Source organism: Podarcis raffonei, chromosome 2 (genome assembly GCF_027172205.1).
Source record: "Podarcis raffonei isolate rPodRaf1 chromosome 2, rPodRaf1.pri, whole genome shotgun sequence".
NCBI lineage: Eukaryota > Metazoa > Chordata > Lepidosauria > Squamata > Lacertidae > Podarcis > Podarcis raffonei.
Window position 1 is genome coordinate 71,422,379 of NC_070603.1, and position 12,425 is coordinate 71,434,803.

The window sequence follows — 12,425 nt, forward strand, 5'->3', positions numbered from 1 at the left end:
TTCAGATCGTGTGTAGAATGCCCGCCCAAACTTCGATATGTTATGATAACTTTATCAGAGAGCTTCACATAAAATCCTGCTATTCTTCAAAATAAATCTGCTTCAGCCCTTCTTCTATACGACTGGAATGTTTATACAACCGCAGTACTGACCAACTTCATCAACAGCCCAAATTGTCGTTGCCGTCATCGTTCTCACAGGCTCAAACCATGAATATAAGGCTGCAAGTACCAGTATTACACATCTACACTAGAGAAAAGGAGGAAGTGGGTTGCGGAGCATCCTGGGAAATGTAGTTATAAGACATACACCCCTCCGCATTGAGCAAGTGAGTTCTTTTTCTTTATTTCCTCTTTCCAAGCAGGGCATTTAGGGCGTATAGGAGCATTTTAAAAATACAAATATTAGAATTACAATTCAGTTGTCTGATGATTCATTTCCCGAGTCCTTCTGTAGCTATCTTTTTCTTATTCCATGGGGCATAAGTGAGAGCTGTCCACACAAAACAAGTGGGACCGGACCTGCAACAAAATGTTAATTAATTTATGGATTTACATTTACTTGCTCTTCACCATATTCTAGTTCAGAGTGATCTTGTTCACGGTTCAACCCAGCCTTCGTCCACGAAACTCCATTGCATTTCCCTACCCCTGTAACAATCGATCAGCGTCCTGCAGCTACTGATGCTCAGTCCTCACTAGGTTGACTTCTTATTTCCCCCAGGGTTTTCTTTTTCCTTTTTTGTGTGTGTACTTTTTCAAGCCTTGGGATTACTCCGAGTTCCCTCTTGTACGTGGCTGTTGTCTGGTAGCAGTACACAGATAACAAAATTGGAATATAGAATAAAGAAATCCAGGATTTTGGCGTAGCTGTGATTTAGTAGCAGCAGCAGCACTTTCTCCACCTCCAGCACCCGACAGCAAATCACGCCTTTTCTAACTCAGAGCTATTATTATTATTATTATTAAGTTTTAAGACAGTTAAAAGTTCATTTCTTTTTGTTGGTGAAATTTATATACCACTGACTGTAAGAAAAACCTTTAAAGCGGTTCCCATGCCAGTGTATTGTTTCCAAATTGAAGAGCGTGCAACTTATACCAGTTTTAGTGCAGCTCCCTACTAATATTTTCAGTGAAAGGCGGGCTGACGTTGCTCTAGCTTTCTTGCAACAAAGGGCTACCTACGTTAATAAGCCCCACCCAGCATCCTACTGCATAGCTTCATTGACTTGACTGCAGATGCGTGGGGCTTTAAAGTTTGAAAGCACTCGACCAAAAAAATAAAATAAAAAAAATTCCGCAAGAAAGCTTGCTTTTTTTTTTTTTACTTTTGGCTGCCGCACGCAACCCAACCCCAGCGACGCTAAAATCCTGGATTTCGCCATTGTTTTCTTTGGGCAGCTCCCACTTCCGCCTCTTGGAGAGACCCCCAAAAGATGGCTTCCGAAGCTATCTGGGAACCGCTCTATCCGCCTTAAGACTATGGTTAGCCGTATAGGCCGCTGCGCGCGTGCCCCGGGATGGCTGGGTGCGCTTTGCAAGGTCACATGGTTGAGCGCACCGGAACTTCCGGTTTCCTCTGGCTCGGCGTTGCGGCTTCGCTGTGGAGGCCCAGAGTGGCCGAGCTGCCCGCCTTGCTTGTGGTGGGTATCTCCCCTTCGCGCTCCCGCTCTTTCTCTGGCACGGAAGGCCCAACCTGCCTCGCTGGGCTTGTGCGGCCGACTCCCGTCCGCCTTGGGTCGTGAGGGAGGCGGGTAGGGAAAGGGTCTCCTTTTGTCCCTTTTGGAGCAGCGAGACCGCACGCGGGAAACGCGCCTGGCGCTGACAGGGCCGCGCGGGACAGGGCGGCGGGGAGGGGAGCCTCTTGCCAGGGATACTGGTGACTCGGACGCATCCTCAGCTCGTGGCATTTGCTGGGTGGGGGGCAAGAAGAGGGGGGCGTTTGAGTCGTAGAAATGCTCTCCCGGCAGAGGGGGGGGCCTGGAGGGGTGTCCGCTTGTTAACACTGAAGGAGGTAGACCCAAGTTCTGCACCCGGCGGCGGCGAGGACTGTTGGTTTATTATGTATTTTGTGTCCTTTCTGTGTAGTTTTATATTGTGAACCGCCCTGTGATCTTCGGGTGAAGGGCGGTATACACATTTAATTGACAAATTCGTAAATAATTGGGGGGTGCGATGGGTTTCAAGCTTCCTGTGAGAACGCCTTTGGAAGGTTCCCGTTCAGTTACTGGTATCTTCAGTTGATAGGGTTGTTCAGAGGCCTCTCTTCCTTGGCACTTGGGTGAGCTGCTGCCAGTGTAGGCTAAGCTGAGGGTGTACCATTGGATTGGCTTGTGTAGTAAGATTTCCTGTGCTGTTAAACTCTGTCAAGGAGATGTGGGGCGCTTGCAGATTTGTGATCCAGAAGTATGATTGGAACTGAAGGTGCAGAAACAAAAATAAAACCCCTGGCTCTAGGAATAATTGTGCAAGCATCTGGGGAGGAAATGAAAAGTTAGTAAATTTAAATGATCTCAGGGAGGTGTTTTTATTTTAAAAAATCTGTTAATTGTGAAAACAGCAGATATCACCGGCTATCTTAGAAGGGGGCCTCCCGCCTTCCCATGTCTCACACGACAGAATGCTAGCAGTAACACACACATACACATATGCATTGCAGGGTGTTGGACTGGATGACCCCCGAGGTCCCTTCCAGCTCTACAGTTCTATAATTCTATGATAATCTGAAAAGCTAGTGCTCTTCCCTTTAATTTTTTTTTAATTTTATGTGAAGTTGTGTAGATGTAATCATATCATTTTTACATCTCATCCCTAACTGGCCTTTTGGGAGGAAGAGTGGGATAGAAATTTAATAAGTTAAATAAAAATGTCTGCTTGGAAGCTACTTCTGTTGAACTCCATTGTATCCACCCCCAAGATGGTAGAATTAGGAGTGTGGCCTTAATTAATTGGCTATGAGTAATAACTGTAGTCTTGGAATCAAAGCAAATGCGGTCACACTTTGTTCCAGTGACATGTTGCTGCTGCAGGCAACACATAAATGAATGACAGATTCTAATTATGCAAACCATCAATAACCGTTTACCTCTCCCTGAGCTCCTTAGAGTATGAGTGGGATAAGAAATGAAATAAATAAAAACGGCATTTCCCCCATTATATTTACTGAATATCTGGAAAGGCTTGTTAATGGATATATAGCATATTCTTGTTTTTATTAGTTTTAATATGGTAGAATTTTTACTCAGAACACACTCTATTTGAGCATTGGCTTGGGAACACCTAATTCTGTAGCCATATTTTAATTTTGTTACAGCTGCACTTATATGCTGCCAGAAGACACCCATTCCAAACTGGCTTTAAGCAATTTAATATAATAAATAACTGAAAATGCAAATAAACAAAAGAACCAGTTTTAAAACAATCATTAATTATTACAAATCATCAGCATCAAAAACACTCAAAATAAGGAAATCAATATATTGAACACTTTTTAAAGTATAATTATTATTTTAAAAGTTATATTTTAAAATGCATCACATTGAGTTCTTGGAAAACAAAGGACATACCTCTACAAATAGTTTGTCCGCCATTAAAAATTGTTGTTTTTTAAAAAAGTTGTGTACAGTAACCTTCAAGGCAAAAATGGAATATTCTTGGATTGAAATATTTACCTAGTTTCTCTTGTAGTAGTTGGTTGTTGCTAGGATAACATGCAGTTAGTTATCAGTTCAGTAGTTATTCTTACAATGCTCAAATCAATGCAAGTCATAAGGTTATTTGTGACTTTCTTTCAATACAAACTGTTCACAGGCTAGTTGAGGCACAGAACATGTATAGGAAGTGACACATAAAGAGAGGCTTTGTTTATCCTGCTGCTCAGTCTTTTCTTCCCAGACTGCTCCACCCTAACACTCAGCTGTGCTGTTTTGCAATTTATCTTTGTTAATTCTACCTATAATTCAGGTAGAAATGTATACTAAACATGTTTTCCCCCCAGTGCACTTGGGATCAAGGTATCTAGAACTCAGCACATTTTTGCTTTAGTTTACTAGATTATCATATTTACTTCCCCATCTATAAAAAGACAAGTTTCCATGCAGAATTAATGCTAGCACAGGGTTTTTTTTACTTATCAGTATCAGATTAATAATATTTATTCCCTGGACTGGAATGTGTATTGTATGAAGTGAAAACCCACCCATTGGTTGTGGAAATGCATATTTATAGATTTCTTTTTAAAGCCAAGCCCTAGAATGTATGCTGGAAACAAAAGTATTTTTGATATAAACATTGGAAACAGCCCAATTGGACAATGTGGCATAGTGCTGGCCACATATTTGCCCATTTTTGAGTCATATTATTCATTTGCAGAGTTCTTCTGAGGAAGACATAATGCAACTAGTATCATGGTTGTTCCCGTATGATTAATAGTGGTGGATCTGATTGTTCTTCTTCTTTCACCTTCAACATATTGTACATCGATTTAAATTGGGATACATACAGACTTTTGTTCTTTATAGAGTGGGTGTTTAAGGCAAATTGTGGTGGAGTTCAGGAAGGGCTGTACATTTGCCAATATCCAGAATAAAGAGCATCTTGCTAGTGTTTTTGGCAAAACACAGGTGATTTATTTGTGGGCAGTTAGGATGGACTGGAAGTGGCTCTGAATTTCAGGTATGCTAGGTGTGTGTAAAGTTCAGTGAAGATTAGATAAGAACTCCTCTCTCTGATGTGCAATGTGCTTTGCTGGGCCTCCTTCTTTACTCTTACTTCCTCTTCTTCTGCTCTTTCCACTCTCCATATCTCATCTCCTTTGACACTTCTGAATAAATTATGGAGCAACTTCACACAACAAATTAGCACCTGTTGCTTTTCTTTGGATATGACCCATGTTGTGGTATTGATGCTATGTTTTAAATTGCTCTAATCAGAATGGCCTTATTTTATAATTCTGATTGAGTTAAATGCTGTCTGTAGATGTGCAGGATTCACTGAGATGTTGAAAGACCTGATGAACGTTCTAGACTGTTATTGATTCAACCACTCTTGTGAAACATAGGACCTTGCAAACCTCTTATCAGTAGAGGTGTTGGGGAAATGTTTTGATTTAGAATAGTTGTCTCACAGTTTACAATGGAAATTCGCACTGTCTTTCAGTTGCACAGTGGTCAACTGCTTAGCTTTTGACTCTTACCTTGTAGGTTCAAATGATTCAAGAAGTTGAACTGGGTAATATTTGCTGGTTTAAAAGATAAAATTTATTAGCCAGAAGAATGCTAATTTAGTTGGCTTTTTATCATATTTTTATCTTGTAGAAAACACAGCTGCAGTTTGACAAAAACAAGAACTCTTTCTTCTGTTTGTCTTATCACAGACAAAATGTGGGGAAACCCTCGACCAGCCAACAGAATGGGTCCTTTTCGGTAAGTGTTTAACATGAAATAAATTTTTGTATTTATATTTGTCCTGCATTAGGCTAGATACCATGTAATAAGATGACACAAAATCTCTGCTTCATAATTGGTAACCACTTGTGACAACCCACTTGCACAGCATCCTTACAGGGCTTGCCCTTCCCCACCACCAGCTCCTCCCCAAGGTTTCCTAGTGCTGCTTTTTATGTAGTCAAAATAACATCTCGAGTACACACGAGGGAGGTACCATTAGTTCTGGGGGAACCATGGTCATGGAATGCTGATGAGAGGACGAGGATAGAATGGAGTATCCTGGAAGCAGATGTAGCTGGTGAATATAACTCAGTGTACACTTGGAAGGTATGAACATTTCCCTTGTCAAATTGACAGTTATATTAACAAATGCCTACAGGAACTATTAAATGTTGTTTTGGCAGAAAGTAGGTTCCAGAAAATAGATTCCACTCGATGTTGGGACACTATAAGGTCATGGAAGAGTGTTTATGCTCGTGTTTATATGTGCAGGCCATGAACTTGACCCTCATGGCCAAAGCTACTTTGCTAGGCTACTAGAACTGTACATTATGCCTTGGTTTATGGTAGGGCCTTGGAGTTTCTAGGATCAAATGCTCCTGGAAACTTTATGGCATGCATGCATATGCTCTGACACAATGAAAAAGCTTGAGAGAAACAGCTATACTGACAGAACCACATTGATTTGTTTGGGGAAATGTCTTCAAAGAGTAATGGATAGTAGCCATCAGCAGACGACAGAGATGCTTTGCTTTTATGCATGGGTCTGCCTACTAAATACGCATGAGACATGTTAGATGGGTATTCAGTTGTTATGGTGCAGATGAAGGAGCACATGAGGAAGGTGCAATATGCACTACTGCAAATTGAGATCAAAATAAAACAATGGTGCGAGCCGAGAAAGTATATAAAATCTCATAATTGTCTCCCCTTCTTGATAGTACGTTAGTACAACTAACACATGGACTGGGCAGTGTCATTCAAATACAGTATTGAGCTTCTCCATAAAGGCCTTGTTTTATGAATATAGCAGCATGAGCATAGTTGCTCAACTGCTTAAGATAGTGATAAAACCAGATTTAATGGAAATTCTTTATTTGGAGGAGCATCAAGGACAAATGCGGTGGCTTCCTTAATGGAGAATTCCAAATGCCCCAGCTGTATGTACTGTGAGACTATGTAGATTGTTACCTTCAATGACTCATTAATATTTCAGGTATTCCATGTTGAGTTCAACTGGGAATTATGGTGAAATGGGAGTACGCAAGTTTACTTGTCACGCCTGTCGTATACTACCTCCTCTTAAACTACCAAACATCAATATCTTCTGCGGATCTTACTGTTGAACAGCTCTGTAAAAGGTTTAGAGAAGAACATGCTGATGTGTAGATTACAAACTCGAAGGACATTATGAATAACACTGTCTTTATTTCTACAGTGGGAGCCAAGAAGAAAGGTTTGCTCCCGGGTGGAACAGGGATTACTCTCCTCCTCCCCTTGATAGTCTTGCTCAAGAAAGACACTCTGGCAACTTCTCTGGCAGAGAATCACTTCCTTTTGATATCCAGGGACACCCAGGCATCCTCAATCCTCAGTTTGCCAACAGAGAGGAACCTACTTTCAGCTTTGGAGGTAGAGATGGACCACATAGTGACTTCAGAGGTGGGGAGGGTCATTTGCATGGTTTTGGAGGCAGAGATTACCCACCTGATTTTCAGAATAGAGATGAGTCACACTTGGACTTCAGGGGCAGGGTGCCACTTCTTCCAGATTTTAGAGGCAGGGAGATGTATCAAGGAGATTTCCAGGATAGGGAGGGGCAGTCTATGGATTATAGTGGAGGAGACATTCCTCCAATGGATTACAGGAATAGGGATTCTTTCCGTATGAACTACAGGGATAGGGAAGCTCATAATATGAGCTATAGAGGCAGAGATGACGCTCCATCTGATTTTCGTGCAAGGGGAACATTTGATTTAGACTTCAGAAACCGAGATGGATCTCACCCACACTTTAGGGCAAGGGACATGTCTGAACAGGATTATAGGGGCAGGGAGCAGCCATATTCAGAGTTTAGGAAAAGAGAAATGCCTGATATGGACTTGAGGAGCGTGGGTGCAGCTGACCTAGACTTCAGAGACAGAGATGTACCCCATTCAAATTTCAGAAATAGGCCAAAATCTCAGACTGATCAGGATTTTAGGGGTAGGGATGTGCCACCTCCTGTGGATTTTGCAGACAGAGATGTGCCCTCGGTGGACCCAAACCTTGTGGACTACCAGCATAGCCTTTCTACAGTGCCGCCAACAGATAGAGAATGTGAGGTAGATGAGGCTGGACTTGCTGCTAGGGAGCGGTCTTCCTTTAGTGTTCAAAGCAAGGAGTTTCCACATTCAGAACCAAGAGCCAGAGAAGAAGAATCTCAAAGACAGAAGCCCGAGACTGACTCGTCACTAGACTTCCAAAGTAGCTGTGGTCCTCTTCCCACTCTTCAGGATCAAGATAAGCCTTCTCAGGCCTTTGTTAGCAATCAGGAGTTCCCTGCGGGTGAACAGCAAGTATCTGAACCATCTGCTCTTGGACTTAAGGAAAAAAGTGACCTGGATTTCCTTGGAAGGCAAGATACAGACTATAGGGGCATTGAGTATCGAGATGTAGATCATCGACTCCCAGGAAGTCAGATGTTTGACTATGAACATGGCAAGTCTTTTGCAGAGGGCAAGTCTTCTAAAGATTCTCAGCCAGATCTTCAGGTATGTGATTCGTTGGAAAGCTTGTATCTATAATCATGTGTAAACATATTTATGAAAGCTTTGGAAGAATATGTTAATTACAGCCTCCCCTCCTTTGTATATTTAAAACCTAGTTAAGTTACTGTAAGGTAATGTTGCAATGATAATTTATAACGTTGAAACTTTCTCAAATCTAGTAGTCTTCCTTTGCTTACTAGTAATTCAAATTCCACATTCCAGACTGACAGGGGACTTCAAACAGTTTACATGTGAAGCTGGTTGTGTTTCAACATCGTGAACGTCTTATATAAAAACAATAGTGTTATTTATTTTAAATCATTATAAGCTGTTTAGTAAAATGATAGGTCTTCATTCTTGTCTTTAAAGTTTCCTTGAACTTTTTCTTTAAGGACCAGGATTATAGAACCGGCCTCAAAGATATAAAACCAAGCAAGCTGATTCGACTAGGAAAAGTGCCTCAAACTGCAACAAAAGATGATGTAAGTATTTATTTTGCTTCTTGAAACTTAATTAGAACAGCCAGTATTCCACAGTAACAGTTTTCTCCATATGTTGTATTGTTGTTGTTGTTGATTAAGTTTATATGCTGTCCTTCATCCAAAGATCATTAGGCAGATTACAACATAAAGGCACAAAATGCACAACACAATAGTGAAAACAATAACATCCCCAGCACAAAAATTTAAAGGCCATATATAGTTTTAACAGTCAAAGGCCTATTTGAAGAGGATTGTGTTTGCCTGGCACCTAAATGTATGTAATGTGGGCGCCAGGCAAGCCTTCCTGGGAAGAGCATTCCATGTGGGGAGCCTCTGTGTAAAAGGCCCATTCTTGTGTTGCTGCCCTCTGGACCTCTCATGGAGGAGACACACAGATAAGGGCCTTAGATGGTGATTGCAGGGTCCAGGTCACCTCATAGGGGGAGAGGCGGCCATTGAGGACCTGAAGCATGTAAGGCTATATAGATCAAAACTAGCACTTTGAATTGGATCGGGAAACTAATTGGCAGCCAGTGCAGTTGGACCAGGATTGGTGTTATGCACTCAAACTGTCTTGCACCAGTGAGCAACCTGGTCATTGAATTCTGCACCAGCTGAAGTTTCCAAAATGTCTTCAGAGACAGCCCTGTGGTAGAACAGAATGTTCCCTTTTAAAAAAATGTTATTGTATAGGGTTTTTGTTTTTTAAAAACTTAACCTGAAACTTTGTTTGCTTTTGTAGATTCTTAATGCTTTCCAAGCGTGTGTTGGGACACCAGTGAAGAATATGCGCCTGAAAGATTATACTACAGGTGAGAATTTATTCAGTGTCTGTTGGGTGGATTTACATTTTGCCTTGCAATTATGGCTTCCTTTTCTGACATCCTTACTACTATTGATTAAATGGCCTTTGGGTCATCTAGTCTTCCCTTGCCTTCTTCAGGATTGAGCCCAGGCTTAGCAGAGGTGATTTACAGCTGACAGGCTAATTCTGCGTTAGCCATGGAAAAACCCCCAAAAACACTCCTAAGGAAGCCTTCTGGAGATGACAGTGGAGTATTTCTAGTGGATGTTCTTTATTAAATCTTCTCATTGGGCAAGATTACTTACCCTGTAACATCCTATGTACAAATAGTCTTCTCTTGAGATGTTGTGGCACCTAATTCCAGTATCTTCAAGTCCTGATAGCTCTAAATAGCTCAGTGGAAACGTTTCTATACTTATATGCTTCCCAAGTTTCTATACGTTGGGTTGGACTTCTCATTTCAGAGGATGGCTTCATTAAAATCTCCTGGCCTCAATCGGTAACTTCCTGACTTGTCCAAATGAAGTTTGATTAGGGAATAATTAGCAGTTTTCTTGGTGGGGTTTGGGGAGGCAAAGAATGATGGACTAGGTTAAACATGAAGGTAGGGAATGTGAGACATTAATGTTACAGTTCTAGAAGGGGTGAGAGATGCAGGAGGAAAAATGGGGAGATGTTCTGGAACTTTTCCTTTCCTTTTACTACTCCAGTCTGATTGTAACAGAAATCTCTATAAGGATTTAAAATCTGGAACTTCTTTAAAGCAAACAGTCCTGTAACCTACTAGTGCGTACTACATCCTTAGTACACGTATTTCCTGGGTCTCTGTGATGTGGAAATCAAATAGTTTGCTTATATACCCTCAGTCTGGATAAGGGCACTGAAAATATCCACAAAGTTGCAAATTTTTCTTTTCAGAAGTTGTTCTTGGAGTACCTCCAAACTGCTTTCAATATCCTGAGTACAGAATCTGTTTGGAGACTTTGCATCAGATTAAAGGGAAGCAAAATTCAAACTGCTTTTTGAACTTGGTGTATAAAGAGCAGTGTCTTTGTGCTATTAGGGCTGCTTCTGTGAAGGAAACTAGGGTGCTGAGAGGAGACGTAACAGCAGGCCGTCATTGGCACTCTGAACATGCACCTTAGCATCATGCAGTTCCTCCTTCGCTTGCACATGGAGATTAGAAGCTTCTGATCACCGTTTTAGGCAAAGCACAATTTGTAGTTTGTCTGAACCCAGCAAACTAAGCTTTCTGCAAAATGCCTGTAATCCAGGTTTGCAAACTATGAGCTGAACATCACTTTCAGTAAAGCCATAGTTTAATGTTTGGGCAAAACTGCAAATAATGGTTTGATGCAGATCATGGCTGGAAGTTCCTTATTTTCTCATGTGAGGGTAGGAAGCAGAGTGAAAGCCTAAGGCTTGTTTTTGTGATGCCAAACCATGGGTGAAATTCAATATAGCAGTTAGGCAAACATTCTGTCCTCCACCTCTCCTCCCTATATCTCCTAAATCTGTTCTATGGGTTTCCCCAGGCCTCTGGAGCAGATTTGATGCTGGCATGGGGTGCGTGTAGGGAGAAAGATCCATTGTACAAGCAGAAGTATTCTGTTCACACAATTATTTAGTTGAAAACCACCCCATGTTCTGCTGTTAGGTCTGAGTAGTTTAAGTAACCACCCCATGTTCTGCTGTTAGGTCTGAGTAGTTTAAGTAAGTCTGTTCTGCTGGATACAAACATTTGTCAATATATGGAGATTCTCCCTACAGTGTTCTTAATCACAATGACAAAGAGGCCATCCAGCGTAATAACCCCTAACTGGGAGGGAAATCATATGATCCGTGCTTCTCTGCTTCCTTTATGCATTTCTGTTTACAACATGATTTTGGTCAGATTTATGATTTTTTAAAAAATATAATAATTAAATATTTACTATAAAATATTTATTTGGAACTGATAATTTCACACCCTTCTGTATTTCTACTCCCAGAGAAGGTTAACTTCTAGTAGTAAATAGGTAAAAACAATACAGCATCATATTGAAAAACTAGAATTAAAGCGTAGGTGTGTGCAGTTTTGTTTTACTTTCAGTGTCAACTGATTTCTTTTTGAAATGTTTGAAGCAAACCCTTTGAGCTGAAAAACAAATCCTTGGAATTGAATCCCAGTGTTTATGTTTCTGACAAGTTTGTTGGGAAATAGAGAATTGGGATAAAGTAGGGTTGAGTTCCGATTCATGAGTAACTACACTGAATGAAAAGTTCACTAAATCATTAGTAAAATAGAATTTAGAGGAGAGAAATTTATTTTAGCACTCGTATGTATAAGCAGGCATAAAATATGTGTTTGATTTGTATTAAGGTGTAACTTCTCTTTGGATTGTGACGGGTGGGGTGGGGGAATTACAAATGTGCCTGGTGGGGTTTGATTTCCAACAGTCCTTGGCACCGCTTGAGAAGCTGTACCCAAACTAGGGAACTGAGAAATCCTGTCAACCATTTACAGAACTTTCAGCCAAAACTAAATTGAATGCCATGTTCTGTGTGCTGCTGCAGTACAGCAGAAAAAAATAATATATAGAGGGGATTCTGGGTGCAGAGAAAGTTCTGTATTCTACAGGCATCTAGGTTTTCTGGGAAGAAAATTCTATTTTAAGCCACCTTATATATTTGTCAGAGCAATAAATGTAAATATTTTGAAAATGATAGGATGTAGAAAGGGATGAAAATATTTGAATTATGTTCATATTTTGATAGTCAAATGTGTTCTTGAATTACAAGCAACTGAAAGCACTTTGAGATACATAATTTGCAACTATGATTTGATGTTTGTACTGATGCTTGGGGCGGTTTCTCAGGAGGTAAGCCCTGAAGGGGTTGCATGGGGGTAGAGTTTGTGCAAGAGTTCGTAAAAAGTTCTCTATCACAATCTGTGTAGGTTG

At 40.9% G+C, this 12,425-nt stretch overlaps 1 protein-coding gene across 3 annotated transcripts in view; it reads left to right on the forward strand.

The window, feature by feature from the left end:
• Positions 1-1,516: 1,516 nt before the first annotated feature.
• The window catches only part of RBM6 (RNA binding motif protein 6), a 53,967-nt gene continuing 43,058 nt past the window's right edge, over positions 1,517-12,425 (forward strand). For 2 of the 3 annotated variants that reach the window (XM_053377391.1, XM_053377393.1), the window contains exons 1-5: positions 1,517-1,642; positions 5,315-5,422; positions 6,885-8,199; positions 8,589-8,678; positions 9,421-9,490. In XM_053377391.1, coding sequence (XP_053233366.1) covers positions 5,379-5,422; positions 6,885-8,199; positions 8,589-8,678; positions 9,421-9,490 — 1,519 coding nt within the window. In that variant the 5' untranslated portion in view covers positions 1,517-1,642; positions 5,315-5,378. The remainder of the gene's footprint in view (positions 1,643-5,314; positions 5,423-6,884; positions 8,200-8,588; positions 8,679-9,420; positions 9,491-12,425) is intronic. The other variant, XM_053377392.1, reaches the window with a different exon arrangement.